Raw genomic sequence first — 23,152 nt, 5'->3', positions numbered from 1 at the left:
CTTGCTTTCAGGTTGCAACATCTATTGCCAAAGTTAGCTTTTGAATTTCTGGTAGCATCGAGGAGAGCTTTTGAACTGTGGAATACAGGTAGTCGGGCCCCCAGCTTTTCTCTATGATAGTAGAGCTTATTGCTGTTTCAAATATCATCAAACATGCGAATAAGTCCTTCACTGCTTCCGGTTTGGACAGTAGGGAGGTGATATCGGGTACTTCTTCAAGTCCTTGAATGTGCATTGGCAAGCCTCGTCCCAAAGTGCAAACATCTCTTTTAGAGCGAAAAAGTCTGCTAGAGTTAGATCTTCTTTCATGATCAATTTTTCGAATAACGAGTGGTATGCTGGAAGTCCTTTTTGGAAGGCTACTCTAGCTATTGAGTCGTTGTATCCGACTATCTTTGCCTTCTTTGCTTTGAACCTCTTCACATAGTCATGAAGCCACTCTTTTGGGTTCTTCTTGACGTTGAACAAATGGTCAGACTTCTATTTGATCGAGCAATATGATGCATATTCTTTGGTGAAAACTAAAGAAAGTTCGATGAAACTCCGAATAAATTATGCTGGCAGGGTGTAAAACCAATCTTGCGCTTTGCCTTGTAGAGTGGTGGCGAATATCTTGCACATGAGATAGTCATTATTTTGATAGAGGATAATTGCGCTTCAGTAGTGCTTTAAGTGTCTCTCTAGGTCTTCATCCCCTTTGAAAGATGTGAAATGTGGCATGCTAAACTCATGTGAAGGTTCTGCCTCTTCGATCTCGTTCGTGAAGGGTGACCTGCTTATGTTGGTCATGTTCCATCGTAGTGCCTCGTCGGTGACCTCGTTGCTTTGGAAATTACGCAATCGCTTGGTCAAGAGTCTCTCTACTTTTTCCTGAATTTTCTTTTGTTGGGGGTAACGGAACTGTTGGTTGCCCCTAGCCGTGACTTGCCGGTCTAGGCTGCCCTTCCATGTGTTTGTCTCGTTTATGCTGTGGATACGATGCGTTCCTAGCAGGCGAGCGAGTTCTTCGCAGGTTGCCGGTTGAACTTTGAGCCAGATTGAGTGACTACTTATCTCCGTCCGTCGTGCTACCTAATTCGATGTGAGGTGGAAGATGCTCCTTGTGGGCTTAGTCGCGAATGAACACTTAGATTGAAAGGTTGCTCATGTTGACTATCGGTGTGTGACCCCAACCATGAATGTACGCTCGTTCGTAGGCTTAGTCGAGAGTGCACACTCATCCACTTGCTAAAACGGGAACATACACTATCTCGGGGGCCTAATCGGGAGTGTACATTGCCCAAACGCTCGGTTTATGGCTGGTCGAGTGGCTGCTTGCCAGGACGTTACTGGAGAGGTTCTTTGTCTGCCCTTGTCCTACTTCGGGACACCTCGTCTGGGTTGGAATAGCTTGAAAAGAATGTGTCTCCTTGAGTAGTGGAAGTGTGGTAGACTCTGGGAGCGAGATTTGAGTTGGGAAATGTCAAATCCGCAGAAAAATGCGGTGAAAATGCTTCCATTTTAATCGTCGGTCCGGAAATTTGAAGCTAGGACGGTTAAACTAATCTTAGATCGATTTAAGCTACTTGGAAAGCCACAGAAGCAAACTGGGCTGCGGGAGTAGGCTGCTCGGCGGGAGCAGGCTGAGCCACGGGAGTAGGCTGGGCCACGAGAATGGGCTACGGGAAGAAGCAGGCTAGGCCACAGAAGTGGGCTGCTCAACGTGTGGCGCACGTAGGTGCGAGGCTTGGGATTAGAGTGACATCTCTTGGCCATGGCCTTGGTGCTGTCATGGTGGTGACACCATGGACCTCGCCACAGGTGGCTATTGTGGTGGTTCCTGTGATAGAAACTTGTGGTAGTGGTGCCACTCCACTTATTGTCACAATTAGCCTTATGGATCGCCGTAGTCCCATCTCTTAAATATTGGAATTTTCACTTGTTGAATTTTCTAAATTTCTAGACATTGTACTTCTCTTTTACGTTTTATCAAAGAATTTTTGTAAATAAAAAAATTCTAAAAGTAAGAATGTATGAAAAATCTACAAATGGACAAGAAAATAGAAAAACCTTGGATGCGAGAGTCTTCTACGAGTGTGGGACTCAACTCTCAATAAAAGCACCAATTTGTGGATGCAAATTTCTTCCTCCTTGATCTTGGACAAAATTGCACCTACAAAACAAATAACACCTTAGGTCAAAGCCAAGAACCTCACACGCCCTCCGATGCCAAAGTTAGAATTTTGAGAGAAAAGTGTTCGAGAATTTTGGAGAATTTTAGCAAGAGTGAATACCTAGGTTTTTAGAGGAAATGAGGTTGAATATATAGTGCATGGCCGGTCCCCTTGGGAGAGAAGGTGACCGGCCCTTGTGTATTTGGGGTAAAATTGGTAATTTAATTGGCCATTAATAGATTAATTAGGTAATAAATCCATTAATTAGCCAATTAACATAATTTAAAAGGAATGTTTTGGGGGTTACCTTGTGGAGAGGATTTGATGAGGGTGGATGAAATAGGTTTTGAATTGTTTACCTATTTTGGGCACTTTTGACTTGGTTGAGTAATGATTGTCTGCTGCTCGTGCGTAGGAATCCCGGTATGCCTCAAGGGTATTTTTGTCCTCTTTTATCCAAAAATCCACATATTGCCTTATGATTATTTTTTGCTCCATAATGGTGATATTCGGTTGTAATATTGTTTCATATTTCTAATTTTTACACATGTCAATTAGTCAACACTAAAAACCATATCAATTCATGAAGCTAAAAGAATATGTATGAACTAATTAACATATGATCCAAACAATTTCAAACAATCATAACAAAATAAGAGTATATAATCTATTATGAATCTAAATTTTCCATCCACTATGCATCAATTTTAACATCCTATATGATTAATTTAGACAGTTCGAAACATGGAGATCTTGGGTATGTAGGAGGAAAAGTAATAGACACTTGTTGTTTTTTTCCCCTAATTAAAAAAGATCTCCCTCGCATAGGTTAATAAGAATACTTGTTTTTAATTATTTTGTTTTAAATAACTTGACTCAATACGATGTCGTTTTGGCCAAGTATTTCAAAAAACAGAATAACCTTCTTCTTCTTTATTAATCATTTGGAGAACCTTCTCCTCCACCACGTTCCCAAATTTGGATAGTCCTAAGAGGTCCTCACATCCACTTATCTGGGTTTCCAGGTGATCCCGAAACCACCCGGGTCGCTTAATGTATTACCCCTAGCCTGATCAATAGTAGGTTTGCGGTCCTTAGCTGTCATGTCATAATCATTTCTAAATATTGGGCCAATACTGTTTATTTGTACAAAAATTAAATACCCAACAAGCCTCTAGTGGTTCTATGCAGGAATTGGGTCGGGACTTGGGCCCAGTGTTTATTTTCAACCCAAACAAGAGCTTGGAAACAACACTAGCTGGCAAGACTACAATGTTCGAAAGATCGCACCATGTTAAAAGTCACCGAGATTGCTGTCACGGCCTGCAGTCTGTGAGTACAAATATTTGATTTGCAAGTTTATATTATACACAGTATGACTAACTTGGGGTTAAAATTGCGTATTTTATGTATACTAAAAGGGAAGTGTTATTGACAATCCAAAAATCTTATTCTACACTCCTCACAAATGTATTTTTCTATCCAAATATAGAAAGTTTGAAGTGTAGAATGAGATTTTTGAAGTGTCAATAACGTTCCCTACTAAATGTGGTCGCTTCCTGTTTGAAGTTCAAACAAATCGCTGTTGGACTGTCCAGGGCAGTGACTTGTAAGGCCAATATAAGGATCAACTCTTTCGCATATAAACCACAAAATTCCACTGGAAGTTTATGATTTTGATCCTTAGCATAAATTTTTGTTTCGAGTATATCGTGGCATAGTTTAGTAGTAGGACAGTAGATTTACCCTTACTTAAAAAAATGATTTAGGCCGTTGGCGTAATGCAGATGGAATGTAATATAAAATTGCATTCCAAAAGATTTGTTGACAAGTGATTAGTATTTTCTGGTGAGTAGTTTGCTATATATACCACCCCAAATTGCTTTTATGCATCAGGCATCCCACACAAGAACTCGCTACCATAACTAGAGCTAGGGACAGAAAAATAAAGAAAAATGAAGAGCTTTTTCTCAAAGAGGTCTATCGTCTTGTTAGTCATTTTCCTTTCAGCAATTTGCTTAGTCACTGAGGCTCAACAATGTCGTCCAAGCGGCAAAATTAGAGGAAGGAAGGCCCCTCCAGGACAATGCAACAAGGAAAATGACTCTGATTGTTGTAAGGCTGGCAAAATGTACCCAACCTACACATGTTCACCGCCGTTGTCTGGTGGGAGCACCAAGGCCTACCTCACTCTTAACAGTTTCGAGAAAGGTGGAGATGGCGGTGGTCCATCAGAATGTGATAATCAATACCACAATGACAACACACCAGTAGTGGCATTGTCGACTGGGTGGTACAGCAACGGAGATAGGTGCCATAACCACATCAGAATTAATGGCAACGGGCGCAGTGTGGTGGCCATGGTGGTGGATGAGTGTGACTCTACTGAGGGATGTGATGCTGACCATGACTATCAACCTCCTTGTCCTAACAACATTGTTGATGCCTCAAAGGCTGTCTGGAAAGCCTTAGGCGTGTCGGAGGACAGCTGGGGTGGCCTAGATATTACATGGTCCGACGCTTAGTTACATTGGGTTTAATCTATCATGTTGCGTCTTGTTTATGTTTATGGAATGTATTCTCTAACATATATATATATATATATATGTTATGTGTATATTATAGAAGTCAATATAGAGCATTGACTTTGGTTTATGTGAGCACATGTACTGAATCTTCTATCATCTTATTTTGTTTATGTGAAGTTATAAAACAATGTTAAACATGGACTTCTCTGTTTTCTATTTTTTCTCATCATATAGAGATGAGCTGCTTGAAATGTTAACCTACATGTTCAAAGTAAACCAATATCTTATAATGAACTTCAATGATATATTAGTAAGGTTGCTTTATTGGCTAAAAAATTCAGTTACGTACGCTAATAATCTTCCTACAGGTTTATGTATATGAAGTTTACTCATTTAGGACTATCGAGATTCAGGAACTTGCATAATTCGGGATGGGGTTTCACATGTCTCCTATACTATTTATTCTATAACTGTTTGACAGAACTACATGTTAGAGAAAACATGATGTAGAAAGATAGACACCAAGAATTTACATGGTTAGGCATTTGTGCTTATGTCCATTGGGCAGCAACCAACCTTCCACTATATCAAAATAATGAGTACAACAATAAACATCTTACCAAGCCGAAGACAAGGCTTAATGAATACAAGAATGTATAACATTCACTGACACAATTTGTGGTTGAACACTCTCCCTCTCAACCTTGGAGTGGAACAACACTTAGAAACTCTCACTTTCTCACTTGGAGTGGTATGCTTGCTTTTTGGGATGATTCACAATGGTGAAATGCTACTCCTATTTATATGCATGGATGAAACATCATAATGAGTCCAAGAATTAACTCCACACTATCACTGGAAGTCGAAACAATACCATTCAATGCACTAGCATTGGAACTCCATTTATTTATGCACCACACAGAATTCCTATGATTGGTTAGAGTAATACTAGGGAGACCAAATTTTTAAACTAAATTTTGTAAACCAAATGATGTTAATGATAATTGGATTATTACTCAAGTGTTAATTAACGTGCTTATTTCTTATTTGTGACACATCATTTGGTTTGCAAATTTAGTTTAAAAATTTGGTCTCCTAGCATTATCCATTTCGTTAATGCCATTTGCAGTTCCAATGTATAAGGTAAATGAACCAACCATTACATCCTTTGAATGTAGTATTCTCCAATGCATCATTAGTTCACTAAATACTTGTAGAGATTCCATGCCATCCTTCATCAGGGTTGGACCCGTGGTATACCAACATTTTGGCGTGAGTTTAACATTCTCGGTGTAATTAGTTGGATTTGCTTCCTAATTGTTTTCTTCTAATTAGGGTAGACTTAGGGCTAATTTGATATTGTTGTGCTTTAAAAAAATAAAAAATAAATAAAACTACTTCTGCTGTGCTGTAAGAATAAACAGTTATAAAATAAAATTGTTAAGTGTTTAGTAAACTTTTTTTTGAAAAAAAATGTTTTTACCAAAAGAAAAAAAAGGCAATATCAGAGTATTTGGCAAACTTTTATATAAATTGATGTGACTATGTTAAATGACTAAAAATGTTATGATATTTAAAGTGATATAGTAAGTGACAAGACAATATTGTACGGGTAAATATTATAATTTTATAAAATATGTGGGGGTAGACTTGCCATTTGAAAAGTTCATTAAATTGGCACTGATCAGTATGCTTTGAAAAAAAAAAAAACTTTTTTAGAAGAATGATAGACTGTGTTTCTGTTTTTCTATATTTTTCTAGCTAGTGTCATTAAAACCGGTTTTTTTTTTTTTTTTTTTGCTTACCAGACACATTTAATGTTCCAGATTTTTTAGGGCATTGTTATTAACACTCCAAAAATCTCATTCTACACTTCAAACTTTCTATATTAGGAAAGAAAACTACACTAGTGAGGAGTGTAAAATGAGATTTTTGGAGTGCCAATAATACTTCCCTTTTAATAAGCTACTTTTTTTTTTAAAAGCACTACAATCTCAAATCAGCCCTTAATATGCCATGTAAGTTAAAGTTGTATTATATGTCTTGCCTCCTAAGTAAGAAGAATACATTGAAGAATTCTATAACCTAAATTTAGCATAGTCTCATAATAGAGATCTGAGGATTTTTGCTTTACCTGTTCCCATTTGAAAATGAAGATAAAAAATCCTAAAAAAGCTTCGACAGAAAATCTACCCCTAGTGGTGGAAACACCACCGATTATGTCAACCCTAATCTACCTGAATTTATCCCTACTATGACTCCTACTACTGACTTGTCCTAACCCCGATGATGATACCCTATGTGGTGAACAATCTGTTCACCACGATACATTTGCTGAGCTGATTTCCATCAAGCTCAACTGTGCTAATTATAGAGTCTGGTTCTAAATTTTCGAAATGTTTGTCGTTGGTAAAGACAAATTGGGATATTTTTTTGGAAGCAATCCATAACCCCTACGACTGACCCGGCCTTTAATAAATGGCGAACGGAGAATGGCATCGTGAAAGGATGACTGATTAACTCTGTTGAACCCAATCTAATTGGGTATCTTATTCGACTACCAACAACAAAGGAGGCTTGAGACGATATGCCGTCTTTCCCAGGCACTTTCTCCCCGACGCACTGAGCCGTTTCCAGCTCCTGCGGAGTAAGAATGATTTTAAAGGCCCTGTCAATGAATTCAAGGCGGCATTGTTAGAGATTTTGATCATCTATTATGCAATCGATGTCTTTTCCCGGCTTACAGGGAACTCTCGGTTCGGATATAACATCCTCCCAGTTTCCCTTTACCAAGAGAACGTCTGCATACCAATCTTTATCATGACCAAGAAGTAACGAGTATTAGTGCTTCACCGGAATGTGTAGAGAACGAGAAATTCAGATAAGCCCAGTTCGATGTGATACCATTCTTTCAGGCGTTCGAAGCAGAGTATAATGCGGATGAAAGTATGAGTGAGATTGCATATACCAATTTGGAAATGCGTGAGGATCTCCTTCCACAGCGCCGACAAGGGGAATCTCAACACCAATCGAGGTAACAAGGATGGATCTTAGTGCAAGGACGAAGGGATCAATAGGTGGGGGAAGTTTGGCCGTTACATTATCACTATCTTCCCACCAGGCACGACGCTCGTTGAGAAGGTGGTTGTGACTGCGAGAAAAGCTTCTTCCTCACCCTTGTTGCAAACCTTGACCATGGGGCTTCGGGGTTAACCAGAATAGCAGGTTGAGCAGGTTGGGCAAAAGGACTGGCAACCGCGATTTCGTTTGAATACAAGAAGGCTAACAATGACAAATGTAAAATTGAAGTGCTCTTTAGATGATAAAGGAGATTTGGGAATTCAGGAAGAGAATGAAGGCAGTGGTACGACAGATATTTAAAGAAGATATTTCAAATCATCTTACCGTTGAATACGAACTAGTTTGCCTTGAGATCAACAAACTCGATTGTTGTGTCTTTAGGGGTAGAATGCTGAAGGAGAATTCTCATTTTTTATGTTTATGCAACAGACAGGACACATCATCATTACGGGGTCTTAGGTACGGAGTCCAAGATAGCCCACTCAAGATTGAAAGCGCAGCCGCTTCAAAGCCAAAAGTTAGCTAGGTAGAATGCTGAAGGAGAATTGCAGCGAGACTCAAACTGCCTAAATAACCGCCTAGCGCCGCTTAGGCGGCCGCCTAAGTCTTCCCCGCCTAATTGAACGTTTTGGTCTAAATCGGGTTGGAGCTTCGCCACCCAGTGCCTAGGCAGCCGCCTAGGCCGATTTTTAGAACACTTGCGATACCATCATCACTCAACTTCGGGGGACTAGGTGGAGTCCTAGCGACTTTGCTGGATGACCATGCTTGTTCCAAAAGGCACGCGATTTGACCTAGATATAGACACAATCAAATCCTTAAGTCTTGGAGTTCCTACAACCTAGGGATTGGTGTGCGCTGCAAGTAATCATAACGCCTACGAGGGTGCAATATCTAAAAAATGTCTCTCTTCCCCTGGTATAAATACATTCATCTAGGGTTCATCTATGATAACACAATCTAATAAACACTTCAATTCTCTTGCCCACTGCTTTGAGTCTAAAGTCATTCACTAACTTGACCGTTGAAGAGCCTTTGGCTGGGACACACTCCCTATCCCCCGGTCTTAGGCTTGCTTACTGTTGTTTACTATCTTGTAGGTTGCCCAAGTTTACTTGGATTTGTGCTCAACCACCGTTCACGGAGGTGCTCTAATTTGGTTCCAACAATTTCTAAGTTAGTTTCCTATCTCGTGGACTGAAGGTTTGTTTCAGATTTGTTTCCAAGTAGGCTAGTAGTGCTATTTTGTTCTCTAAACATTCTCCTCCAATAAGAATTAAAGAATTCCGAGTGCATTTGAGATTAACCAAGAATTCTGAAATTTAAACCTAAAACTTTTATTTTTAGAAAATGCACATAATGAAATAGGAATTAGAAAATTTGAATACTTAAGTAGTGTGTTCTTTCAAAATTATTTTTACGTTGCCGTTCCGTTAATGGAGTGTGTATGTATATTACTACGTTGAATTGCGTTCTGGCAAAGAAACTAATTAGTTTTCTTCAGTGTCAGAATTTAATTTTGTCAATATTCAGCAAACATCCAAAGATAACATGGTTCGAAAGTTCCTATATATACCCACCCACAATTTCTTTTATGCATCAAACCAAGCATATTCACCACAAGAGCACAACTAGAGAGATAGAGAGAAACAGAGAAAATGAAGAGTTTCATTTCCAAAGAGTCCATTGTCCTACTAGTAATTCTTCTTTCGGCAATTTGTTTGGTCGCTGAAGCTCAACAATGTCGTCCAAGCGGCAAAATCAGAGGAAGGAAGGCCCCTCCTGGACAATGCAACCAGGAAAATGATTCTGATTGTTGTAAGCCGGGCAAAATGTACCCAACCTACACATGTTCACCGCCATTGTCTGGGAGCACCAAGGCCACCCTCACCCTTAACAGTTTCGAGAAAGGTGGAGATGGTGGCGGTCCATCAGAATGTGACAACCAATACCACAATGACAACACACCAGTTGTGGCACTGTCCACCGGATGGTATAGCAACGGAGATAGGTGCCATAAACAAATCAGAATTAATGGTAACGGACGTAGCGTGTTGGCCATGGTGGTGGATGAATGTGACTCTACTGAGGGATGTGATGCAGATCATGATTACCAGCCTCCTTGTCCTAACAACATTGTTGATGCCTCAAAAGCTGTTTGGAAAGCCTTGGGTGTGCCTGAAGACCAATGGGGTGGCCTAGATATCACTTGGTCCGAAGCTTAGTTACATTAATTAATTTCCGTCTTGCTTTGCGTATATGATCGTTGTGGATTGTGTTCTATAATATGTTACAAGTACTATACTATTTAAGAAGTCAATATATTTAAACTTGTTTTTCTTATACTTTGTCTAGTGTAAATTATAAAGTAATATTACATAATCATATACATATCACTCGACTTCTGTTTTGTTCTAGTTCGTTATCTAGGTCTTATCTCATACCTTCAAGCAGCTGTCTTTTTGGCTATTCTTCCTTTGGTGTCAGGGCATACCTGTCTTCTTATCACAACAAGTTAAAAACAAAGTGAGAGTGTGAAAGTAAAAAGTCTTACATTGGTGGAGAAATTTTATGAGAACTTTATAAGAGGTTGGAGTATTCCTCATACTGATAATTGGTTTTATGGTAGAACCCCAATTTTTTCATGGTATCAGAGCATGCTATGCCACGTGTGAAGCCAAATGGCCACACGCGCTCCACAACACCCCATTGTATTGTCCACATGTTAGGCTTGAAAATACGCCACATGTGAGGGGACGTATTGAGAATGAATCTCACATTGATGGATGGAGGAACCTTGCTTGGGCTTATAAGTAAGTTGGGTTACTCCATATATTGTCAATTAGTTTTACGATGACTCCAACTTTTTTCATGGTATCAGAGTAGGTTGGTCCACGTGTGAAGCCCAACAACCACACTTTTCCACATCAATTCGTGTTATTCACGTGTTTAGCATGAAAGTTCGTCACACATGAGGGAGTGTGTGAAACTGTAATGTTAAAAGAGTTCCAAATTGGTGAAAGGAGATATCTTGAAAGAGCTTATAAAAGATTTGACCACTCCCCATATTACCAAATTTTTTTTATAGAGGAATCTCAGTAATCCTCACTAAAGACAGGAATGTAAAATCTAAGTTAAGCATGTGGTCTAATATCCTAATGACTAAGATGTTAGTTTTCTACCCATGCATCCCGGGTTGAAAACTTCCCCCTTTCCTAAGTTATTGTAATAGTTTCGAACCCTTCCCATTCTCTTAATAATAATAATTTTACAAAAAAAATCTAAATCAAGGTTTACTAATTAATCGAAAATCTCCAAAAGGGACTTATTGTCGCAACACGTACAAGCATCATTTTTATTTTTACTGTTATGCCCCTAATTTGAATTTATCCAGATGAACTTGGTTGATTCCTGTACTAGAAAAACCCTTTATCATAAAAATATTTCTTAAGATGTTCAAAAACAGTTATAAAAAATAGACGAAAAATGAGCCTAACCAAGCTAAATAAGAGACCTATTAACTTGGAACTTTATAATACAAAAACCATTTTCATTGGTACTAAAATTCACAGGAGATGGCATTCAACTGTTCAGAAGATGGTACCATATTTGCAATCACGAATCAAGATGATCCTTCTAGTACCGGTGGAGATGTCACGGTCTGCTGCGTTCCAAACTTTGATTATTCACCATCATAGTGTTATATAATTAACATGCCTGTAATTGCTTATGAGTTACTAGCTCCTTAAAGTAAGACGATATCACGCTAGCGGCCCAATTTGGATTAAGTCACGTTAATGAGTCCTAACCTTGCTATCCTTGAATGGAAAATCAACTATAGATTCCCTATGCCGTTGGATTGATTATTACAGAGAAAACTATGAAAAATTCTTGAGTAAGTAGACTGGACATCTTTGTATTCCGAGAAACAGTTCATGGTAACATTTTTTACGAATTGGTAATTAATGTCACTCTCTGTATGTCCCATTGGGGGGATATAATAATATGGATTATCTTTAATTAATTAAGATTTTGGCGCTTAGTATAATTGGGAAGGATTTATTTTCAAGATGATTCAGGTAGTAGAGAAATTTTTTAGTGTAACGTCACACAAGATGGTACATTACGTATTTCTATATAAATGGTAGGTTATGTATGTTAAAATGTTAATAAATTAAAAATTAAAATTTTCCGCCACTTGCATAAAAACACATAATGTACCATCCGTGTTCCCATCACAACTAAAAATTTCTCCAAGCAGTGGACTTCTCCGTGACGTTGATGGAGTGTACAGCAACAGCTTGCATAGCAAAATATTTATTGAATGTTGATTGTTATTTTTTCCAGGTATACAGCTATATATATATATATATATTACATGCCACCCTCAATTGCTTTTAGGCATCAAACATATCCCAATTCATAAAAACATTCAGAAAAATGAAGAGCTTCGCAATTTTCTCAAATGGTTCACTTGTCCTTCTAATCATTCTCCTTTCAACAATTTGCTTGGTCACTAAAGCTCAGCAATGTCGTCCAAGCGGCAGAATTAGAGGAAGGAAGCCCCCTCCTGGACAATGCAACCAGGAGAATGACTCTGACTGTTGTGTAGCAGGCAGAATGTGCCCAACATATACATGTTCACCAACATTGTCCGGGAGCACCAAGGCCTAGCTCACTCTTAACAGTTTCGAGAAAGGTGGAGATGGTGGCGGTCCATCAGAATGTGACAACAAATACCACAATGACAAAATACCTGTTGTGGCATTGTCCACTGGCTGGTATAACAATGGAGGAAGATGCCTCCGCAACATTACCAGAAGTGCTAATGGGAGGAGTCTGGTGGCAATGGTCGTTGATGAGTGTGACTCTACTGAAGGATGTGATGCTGACCATGGTTATCAACCGCCTTGCCCGAACAACATTGTTGATGCCTCAAAGGCTGTCTGGGATGCCTTGGGCGTGCCCAAGGACAACTGGGGTGGCCTAGATATCACATGGTCCGATACTTAATTTAATTTATAACTTACCTTAGTGCGATCAGTCTAGCTTGTTGCATTGGTTGTTTTTATTAAGGGTGCAAGTTAGAAATATAGTTAGCAAGTTTGTTAGTATTTGGTTAGAATTGTTAGGCTTAGTAGTATAAAAACAAAGTGTGTAATCTTCATTCTTTCAGTTAATATAAGTCATAATTCTCTCTCTAAAACTCTTTGTGTTCATCTTTGTTCTCTTCATCTTTCTTGTTGATTTTCTCTTCAAGTCTCAAACATTACAATGTAGTTAACATGGTATCAGAGCCACCAGGCTCATGCTATTGATTCTGGTGGTTCCACTTCCCATTATTTTTCATCTGTTTCTAGCTTAGGTTCTTTCAAAAATTTTATTAGATGTTCAATAAATTTCTGGGTGCTTTCGCGATCGTTCTTTTACTTCTGGGTTGATTTTACTCCGAAGTCCGAGAGAGAGAGGCCTCTCCATCTTCCTCCGCATAAAACCTGTGATAAAACCCCCAAAACCCCATTAATTTTTCTCTAACAAAGCTTCAATCTTTTTCTTTAAAGAGATAAAAAATCCCATTTTCTGCAAAACCCAACTCTGAACCTGCAACAAAATCGCCAAAACCCACAACAACAATCATTTCTGGAAGGTTTTCTGAAGTGGGGTTCGCTGGGTATCTTCAGGTTCTGATTCACGCCATGGATCTTGGTGGCTCTAAATCATCTGGATCTTCATCGTCTTCGATTTTTCAAGAGTTGAATATAAGATTTTACCATGTGTGTGAGTTCATCATTTTATCTGTATTATATTAAATAAGAAATAGAATTATACATGTATTAGGAGAAAAATAATATAATTATTTATATCAAAATTTATTGGGAATAGAACTCTGAGGGAGTGGTTGACGCCACTCACATAATGGGATGACAGTTTTCCTTAATACGAGGAAACTGTCAAGAGTTGGATATATATGGATTTGGTCTCTCCTCTCACTCTTATGTTCATTAAGAAGTTTTCCCTATTGAAACTGAACACCAATTGCCAGAGAGGAGAAGGCTAATTCAAGAACCATTTACTATGAATTCATCAAGTAAGTTTTACAGATTGTTTCTATAGAGTCAATGCTGTATTTGATTGTGATGTTAATTGTAGTTCCTTGTATTTAATTGGTTTAGATTCTTTATTTGAAAAACACCAACATGTGGTATCAGAGCCACCAGTTAAATCATGAACTCAATTATTTTGACTTAAAGAATATAAAGCTGAAACGTTGCCGTTTGTCTTTTGGGTATAAAACTTCACTTTTCTTCCGCTGTTCTGGGTATAACGATGAACTTCTTCTCTTCAATTCTTATATGGCGGTGCGCTGTTCAATTTTTCTTTTCTGATCTTGATATTTGAGATTGATCTCAATTTTATCAACTCTACTTTTCGTCTTATATTAAAGGTATGGACCTTAATTTAGTTTTCTCCCATTTCGATCATTATTTCATCAAAATTCTATAATCTTGTCTAATTAAATCAGATAAAGTTTACCTTTTGTTTAAAATTATTACTGTAATCGTTTATTTTGAGTTCGTTTTCGATTATGGTTATAGTTGTGAACCTTGTCTGAATCATATTAGAATTCATTGGAAATCAAATTTAGTTGAATTGATTTGTCTGATGGCCTTCTGTAAATTTTTTGTTTTTGTCAATATCTTGGATTGACAAATATGAATTCTGGGTTGGTGTTGACCCTAAAAATTACAAAACCTACGTGGCGCGCAGGCCGAGTAACTAATAAGCTAACTACGTCCTTCGGTCGAATGCGGGGCGTGCCAACTCGTCGGCCGAGCCTGGCCGAGGAGTAAAATTTGTTGATGTAGCTTTGAGCGCGTCGCTGACTTCTCTATCTTGCGATTGCGATCGAGGAAGGAACACTCTCGGTCTCTGGGTTCTACAGCCTGAAGACAAGGCTGCTAATTCTGCGGAGTTCACAGATCGTCCGAGCCCGATTCGGTTACTGTGATTATAAGCACGTCAAATCGAGACCAAACTGTATGGGCACAGGTACTCGAACGTGATGTATGTCTTGATGGTAAACGTAGTTCGGCCGTCGGAATGCCGAACCCTGAAACTCACTTGTGAGTATCCAATCATAAAACCACTCGGCGACCAGTACGCCGAGCAATGTAATTCGTAACACCTAACTATGCCGAGAAGGCTAGCAAGGTGACCTCTGCCAACAAAGGTTCGAAAACCTTTCTCGACCGAGACTTGGATAGATAATCGGTCGACCTCGACGCAGTGCTGTTTATCCAAACTGAAGGTGCTTCTTGGTCGGCTGATTCTGCGGCAGCAGTGCTGTTTATCCAAACTGAAGGTGCTCGCCGGGTGCTTCCACAGTGCTGTTTATCCAAACTGAAGGTGTGTCGGCAGGAAAAAGAAAAGGAAAAAATCTCAAGGTGTTTGAGAGGTTTTGCGCAGGGCAATTGTATGCTGATTTGAAGGTCCTTTGAATGATGCCCGTTGCACTGTATTTATAGAGTCTTGAATACCCAAGCCGTGCAAACCAATCCTAATTACATTGTGACTCTGAGTACTTATTTGTTGATGCTGACCACGCACTTATCCCAATCATAATCACTATAATAAAATAAAGCTCTGAAAACTTTATCTCATATGCATATAAGTCCACGCCTAATCACCTCAACCAAAGCTTGAACCCATCTTTTCCATCCTGACCTTCCAATTCAATCCTATTTGCGCCATCACCATCATTCAAAATCCACGTGATGCAGTCCCACTTTAACTCTGCATCTTGCATGCAATCCCACCTTTTCCTGGATGTGATAATGCATGCAATTTCATTAACCCCATTTAATTAAAATACTTGGCATCCTGCCAAGATACTCGGTGGCTATGATTCTTCCATATCTACACATGTTGTTTGAACTCCTCCGTGCTTGAATTATTAGAAGATAATCTCCCAATATGCTTAAAATGGGCTCACCAAATTTTTAGAAATAATTTTCTTAATAAATCGCCAGATAACATTGTGATTATTAAAATCATAATATTATCTCGACAAATTATTAATCAATTATCTCAACCTTCTTCCAATCCAATGGCTCAGAATTTTACTCATTCTACGGTCTCGATTGCTCAGGCCGATAGTGTAAAATCGGATTCAAACATTGCCCCCCAATTTCCTTGAGCTTCGGCTCATAAGCCGAATGGTTAAGGAAATTAGCGCAGTCGAAGAAATATATGGTCAAGAAATCCACTCCATAGCCTGACAAGTCTCGAAATAAACCTCGACGAGTTGGCCGAAAAAAAAACCAAATAGGGTCGAAGTCCTGAAGGCTCTCGCCCACTGCTTCTCATGGTACTCGGAATTTATATATATATATATATATGTACAAGTGCCTGATATATATATATATATATATATAGAGGTAGTTGACTGCCTGATATGATTTGTCTGCCATGCCTTTAGCATATATATATATATATATATATAGACACACACATACACACAAACACACACACATAAAACAAACCTGTGCCTAGCATCATCTCGCCGAGCTCGGCATGTGTGTTCGTGTATATATATGTTAGTGACTTATAAAAGTGGCTAAACCATATGGGGCCGAGAGAAATGAGCCGAGTTCAAGAAGCATTGGGTTAAAGTCACATCATCAAAACCACCATCACTCGGCTTTGAGGAAATTCATTTGTTCTCCACCAATGGGCTCCACGCCAGTCTCAGCGACCTCCTCTTATTAACCGAATGAGCATCTCACTATTTGTGTCTTGGAACTGCGAACACAAACCATTCGGCCAAAATTTTTGTTTTTTTTATTTTATTTTTTATATTCGGCCATATAGTTTTGTAAAGTGGGCCGAGGCCGAGGCCAAGAAGAATTGGGTGTAGAACCTATATATATATATATATATATATCCCATTGTATTCGGCCAAACTTTCTTTTATTCAGCCAAAGAATTGTATTCGGCCATATAGTTTTGTAAAGTGGGCCGAGGCCGAGGCCAAGAAGAATTGGGTGTAGAACCTATATATATATATATATATATTCGGCCAATCCGGCCATATATATATATTTGGATTGCCGCACTGTCGTTGCCCCCTTTATTTTCTTCGCATCGGCCGAGGAGCCGAATGGTCCAAGAATTTATTTGTCAACAGGTATCAAAAAATTTCCCAGCTTCGGCTACATGGCTTTGAAACTTGTAATTCGGCCATATAGTTTTGTAAAGTGGGCCGAGGCCGAGGCCAAGAAGAATTGGGTGTAGAACCTATATATATATATATATATATATATCCCATTGTATTCGGCCAAACTTTCTTTTATTCAGCCAAAGAATTGTATTCGGCCATATAGTTTTGTAAAGTGGGCCGAGGCCGAGGCCAAGAAGAATTGGGTGTAGAACCTATGTATATATATATATATTCGGCCAATCCGGCCATATATATATATTTGGATTGCCGCACTGTCGTTGCCCCCTTTATTTTCGTCACATCGGCCGAGGAGCCGAATGGTCCAGGAATTTATTTGTCAACAGGTATCAAAAATTTTCCCAGCTTCGGCTACATGGCTTTGAAACTTGTAATTCCGCCAAATGACCATGAAAAACATATAGCTGAGAACTTGTTGAGAAACCACCGCCGAACAAAATGTATTCGGCAAACTAATGTTTAAAATTCCATTCCTTTCTCCAGTTTCTTCGCCTTCAAAAGTTCCATAGACTTAGTTACATCACTTGGAAAGTATATTGGTACGAGACCGAGAAGAACTGGGGTCGAGGATAAAGTGGGGCCGAGACCAAGTAGAACTAGGGTCGAAGACGATGAAAACCATTCCTGGAGCTTGGCCTGCCTATATATACATATTTATATATAAAAGTGGCATATATATATATATACACACACGGCATCCTGATGTAAGCTAACTTTAAAACCAAGGTTAGGCTTGAAATTTCAAACAAATTGCACACTGCACTAAGCATCAGGCCATCACCGCTTAAATTTCACTGAGTAGAAGCTTATTGAGAGCAAGCCCATAATGTCTGCCCCCCATTTTCTTTACATCGGCTTGCATAGCCGAATGAGATTTCTCTATATCGGTGTTATCACCAATAATCATATTGATTGGCGTAGTTTCGGCATCTAAAACCATGTCTCCAATTACCATATCAATTGATGTGGTTTTATGGTCCGAAGTCGTGTATCGGTATTGTTCGTCATTGGAACACTCCTCTAAAGAATCATTTTCTGAGTCAATTTTTGGCTCAGAAACTTGAACATTTTCTTCTAGGCCTACCACACTTTCAGTCTCGACCGAAAAAATAGGTGGCCTTTGTTCCTCGACCAAATTAACAATTTTCTTAGGCCGATGTCTGATTACGGCCGAAGCGGAAAATTGCCCCCCAGTCTTTTCAACCAACCATTCCTCAAATGGAATTGATTTGTAGTCGAAAACGTAAGGAAAATATTTTCCATCTAGCCAGGCATTAAATCGAGCCCTGTATTCATTTACCCATTGCTCTTGCAGGGCAACATGAGCTTTTATTCTCAACATGTAAGCGAATGACTTTTGCAACTCTTTATGGCCACGAAGAACTTTTTCCACTTCCAAAGATCTTTTTCGTTCTTCATTGTATTTTTTCAATTCCTCTAGGCGCTCGTACAATGGGCTACGTTGAGCCAGATTGGAATCTTGATATATCATATGAACTTCGTAGTTTTAGCACTGGATCCCACCGGGCGTGCCAAAATGTTGACCCTAAAAATTACAAAACCTACGTGGCGCGCAGGCCGAGTAACTAATAAGCTAACTACATCCTTTGGTCGAATGCGGGGTGTGCCAACTCGTCGGCTGAACCTGGCCGAGGAGTAAAATTTGTTGATGTAGCTTTGAGCGCGTCGCTGACTTCTCTATCTTGTGATTGCGACCGAGGAAGGAACACTCTCGGTCTCTGGGTTCTACAGCCTGAAGACAATGCTGCTAATTCTGCGGAGTTCACAGATCGTCCGAGCCCGATTCGGTCACTGTGATTATATTCGTGAGAGTATAAGCACGTCGAATCGAGACCAAACTGTATGGGCACAGGTACTCGAACGTGATGTATGTCTTGATGGTAAACGTAGTTCAGCCGTCGGAATGCCGAACCCTGAAACTCACTTGTGAGTATCCAATCATAAAACCACTCGGCGACCAGTACGCCGAGCAATGTAATTCGTAACACCTAACTATGCCGAGAAGGCTAGCAAGGTGACCTCTGCCAACAAAGGTTCGAAAACCTTTCTCGACCGAGACTTGGATAGATAATCGGTCGACCTCGACGCAGTGCTGTTTATCCAAACTGAAAGTGCTTCTTGGTTGGCTGATTCTGAGGCAGCAGTGCTGTTTATCCAAACTGAAGGTATGTCGGCAGGAAAAAGAAAAGGAAAAAATCTCAAGGTGTTTGAAAGGTTTTGCGCAGGGCAATTGTATGCTGATTTGAAGGTCCTTTAAATGATGCCCGTTGCACTGTATTTATAGAGTCTTGAATACCCAAGCCGTGCAAACCAATCCTAATTACATTGTGACTCTGAGTCCTTATTTGTTGATGCTGACCACGCACTTATCCCAATCATAATCACTATAATTAAATAAAGCTCTGAAAACTTTATCTCATATGCATATAAGTCCACGCCTAATCACCTCAACCAAAGCTTGAACCCATCTTTTCCATCCTGACCTTCCAATTCAATCCTATTTGCGCCATCACCATCATTCAAAATCCACGTGATGCAGTCCCACTTTAACTCTGCATCTTGCATGCAATCCCACCTTTTCCTGGATGTGATAATGCATGCAATTTCATTAACCCCATTTAATTAAAATACTTGGCATCCTGCCAAGATACTTGGTGGCTATGATTCTTCCATATCTACACATGTTGTTTGAACTCCTCCGTGCTTGAATTATTAGAAGATAATCCCCCAATATGCTTAAAATGGGCTCACCAAATTTTTAGAAATAATTTTCTTAATAATTCGCCAGATAACATTGTGATTATTAAAATCATAATATTATCTAGACAAATTATTAATCAATTATCTCAACCTTCTTCCAATCCAATGGCTCAGAATTTTACTCATTCTACGGTCTCGATTGCTCAGGCCGATAGTGTAAAATCGGGTTCAAACAGTTGGTTTCATTAAGATGTTCAATTTGCTACCAAAGTGGTTTATTTGAAATTTTGCTCTTAAGAAATCAAGTTTCGTTTAACCAGATTATGGTTTATGAACTGTAACAAGTAAAATTAGCCTCCAAAGGGGTTGTTTTTGCTGGGATTAGTCATAAGCTAATGTATAGTGAGCAATGGAAAACTTGGATTATGTATTGTTCTTCTTGCCTAAAGGTGTGGATTGACATAATTTCTGGTGCTTTATTCTTGGCTATGCAAATGTTTGAATGTTCATCTTAATATATAGAATGGTTTCTTGCCCAAAGGTGTAACCAGTTTCTATAGTTGAATATGGAGAAAGCTTGTTCAACTTTCTTGTCATAGATATTATGAAATTCAAACACTTATGAAATTCTGAACAACTTTCAAGTCTCAATATTCTGAATCTCATCAATATTGAGAAATTGAATAGGAACAACTTCAAAACATGGAAGCAGCAAATTGACATGAATCTGGGACTTTTGGAGTTTGCGATTGCTTTCAAGCAGCCTAAGCCACATGCCTTGACTACCGAGAGTACAAAAGAACAGAAAGATGCATTTGAAAATTGGGAAACAGCAAATAAAATGTCCCTGCTTATTATGCAGAATGCTATGGAGGAACATATTAGAGGAGGCATACCTTCATGTGATTTGGCTAAGGATTATTTGATAGTTATTGAGGAAAAATACAAGAGGTCAGATAAAGTGGAGGTAGGGCCTTATTTATCCTCTCTCACTTCTACCAAGTTTGATGGGATTGGGAGCATCAGAGAACACCTACTCAAGCTTGTCAATATTACCAACAAGCTGAACAACTTGGATGTGCCGATTTCTGAGCAATTTCTAGTGCACATGGCACTTGGTTCTCTATCAGCTGAATATGAACAGGTCAAAATCAACTACCACACACAAAAGGAATCCTGGAGTGTTAATGAACTGATTGCAATCTGTTGTCAAGAGGAAGAAAGGCTCAAGAAAGGCAAGGAAGAAACTGTCAACCTTGTGAATATGGGAAAAGGGAAGAAGGCTGCTGCATTCAACAAATTTGGAAATGCTAGGAACTTTCCAATCAAATCTGTAAAATTCAAAGCAGGTTCTTCTTCTGGAACTAAAAAGGGTGCTCAAAACTTTGGTGTCTTTGCTAAAAATGTTCTTTCCTCTAATCTGAAAGTGAGTAAAGATTGTGTCAAAAAATGTCATTTTTGTCAATCAACTGAACATCTTAGAAGAGTTATGCTGGTTTTAAGGCTTGGTTGATTAAGAAAGGTATCAAAATTGTTGATGTTTTTGTTACTGTTGAATCAAATTTAGTTTTTGTACCTCAAAATTTATGGTGGTTTGATACTGGTTGCACTGTCCACATCACTAATTCATTGCAGGGATTCAAAAGCCAGATGGAACCAAGTAGAGAAGCCTACAAAGTGTTTGTTGGAAATGGGACAAAAGTAGATGTCGAGTCTGTTGGAAGTATCAAATTAGAGTTGTCTTCTGGTTTTATTTTAACTTTGAACAGTGTCATATATGTACCTTCTATGAGAAGGAATTTATTTTCAGTTTCTAAGTTTGTAATGGATGGTTTTTCTTTTATTGGAGATAATGAAAGCATCATACTTTTTCATAAGAACCAATTTGATAATTTACTTGGTTATGCTTTTCCAAATGGGGATTTATGGCAGCTTCAATGTACTTATGTTCAAGAATGTTTCAATATTGAAAATTCTTCTCCTAAGAGAGTGCTCTCTAATGATAAGTCATCTATGCTTTGGCATAAGAGATTGGGGCATATCTCCAAGGATAGAATGAAATGTTTGATGAAAGCTAGTATGTTGCCAGAATTGGATTTTATTGATTTAGAGTCATGCATTGATTGTTTTAAAGGCAAAACCACAAGTACTAAGAAGCTAGGTTCAACTAGAAGCAGTAACTTATTAGAAATAATACACACAGATGTTTGTGGCCCACTTCCAACAAAGACTATCTGTGGTAATCTCTATTTTGTTCTATTTATTGATGATTTTTCACGGTTCACTTATCTTTATTTAATTTCTCAAAAGTCTCAAGTTTTCAATTGTTTTAAACTCCTTAAACTGGAAGTTGAAAAACAATTAGAAAAGTCTATTAAAGTTGTTAGGTCAGATAGAGGAGGGGAATTTTTTGGCAGGTACACAGAAAATGGGCAACAAAAGGGACCTTTTGCCTTGTTTCTCCAACAACAAGGGATAGTGGCACAATATACAACTCCGGGAACTCCACATCAAAATGGAGTAGTTGAGAGGAGAAATAGAACGTTGAAAGACATGGTAAGAAGCATGCTATCTCATTCTCAATTGCTAGAATTCTTATGGGGAGAAGCTATTAAGATTGCCAACTATATTCTTAATCGTGTGCCTAGCAAATCTGTTCACTCTACTCCATTTGAAATCTGGACAAGCAGGAAACCAAGCTTAGCTCATTTTCACACTTGGGGTTGTAGAGCAGAAGCACGACTTTATAATCCTAATGAAATGAAGCTTGATCCAAGAATGACCAGTTGTTATTTTGTGGGTTATTCAGAGAAGTCAAAGGGATTTAAATTCTATTGTCCTCATTCTCATACTCGAATTTCTGAGACAAATAATGCAAAGTTCATTGAGGATTTCAATACACTCCACTATCAATCCAAGAATTCATATATTTTTAGGACATTGATGAAACACAAGGGCCATCTTCCAGCAATACCGTATCTCTGCCTATTCCCATGCAAAGTGTAGCTTTTGAGAATCAGGTTACATCCACTCAACAACCTGAAATCAATGTAGTTCCACCTCAGATTGCTGATATGCAACCATTACAGCCACAAGAAGAAAACATAGTAACTGCACCAGTTCTGAGAAAGTCTCAAAGACCAAGAAAGTCAACAATTTCTGATGACTGTTTGGTTTACTTACAGGAAGTTGAATATGATTTGGGAGATGATGATGATCCTACCTCTTTTCAACAAGCTATGCAAAGTGATAAAGCTACCTTTTGGCTTACAACTATGGAAGATGAATTGGCATCAATGCAGAAAAACAAAGTGTGGTCCTTAGAAACTCCTAATCCTACAATTAAGCCTATAAGATGTAAATGGGTTTTTAAGACCAAACGTGACTCACAAGGAAGAATTGAGAGGCACAAGGACAGACTTGTAGCCAAG

The 23,152-nt window shown here is 38.8% G+C and overlaps 1 protein-coding gene and 1 pseudogene across 1 annotated transcript; both read left to right on the top strand.

The window, feature by feature from the left end:
- Nucleotides 1-4,108: 4,108 nt before the first annotated feature.
- LOC137719432 (putative ripening-related protein 1) lies at nt 4,109-4,678 on the top strand. The gene has a single exon (XM_068458470.1). It carries the CDS (start codon nt 4,109-4,111, stop codon nt 4,676-4,678), a length of 570 nt encoding a protein of 189 aa, XP_068314571.1.
- Nucleotides 4,679-9,202: 4,524 nt separating this feature from the next.
- Nucleotides 9,203-12,775, top strand: LOC137719821 (uncharacterized; annotated as a pseudogene).
- The last annotated feature ends 10,377 nt before the right edge of the window (nt 12,776-23,152 follow it).

The sequence above is a fragment of the Pyrus communis genome, chromosome 16 (assembly GCF_963583255.1).
Source record: "Pyrus communis chromosome 16, drPyrComm1.1, whole genome shotgun sequence".
Lineage (NCBI taxonomy): Eukaryota > Viridiplantae > Streptophyta > Magnoliopsida > Rosales > Rosaceae > Pyrus > Pyrus communis.
This window is presented reverse-complemented; position numbering and strand designations above follow the sequence as displayed.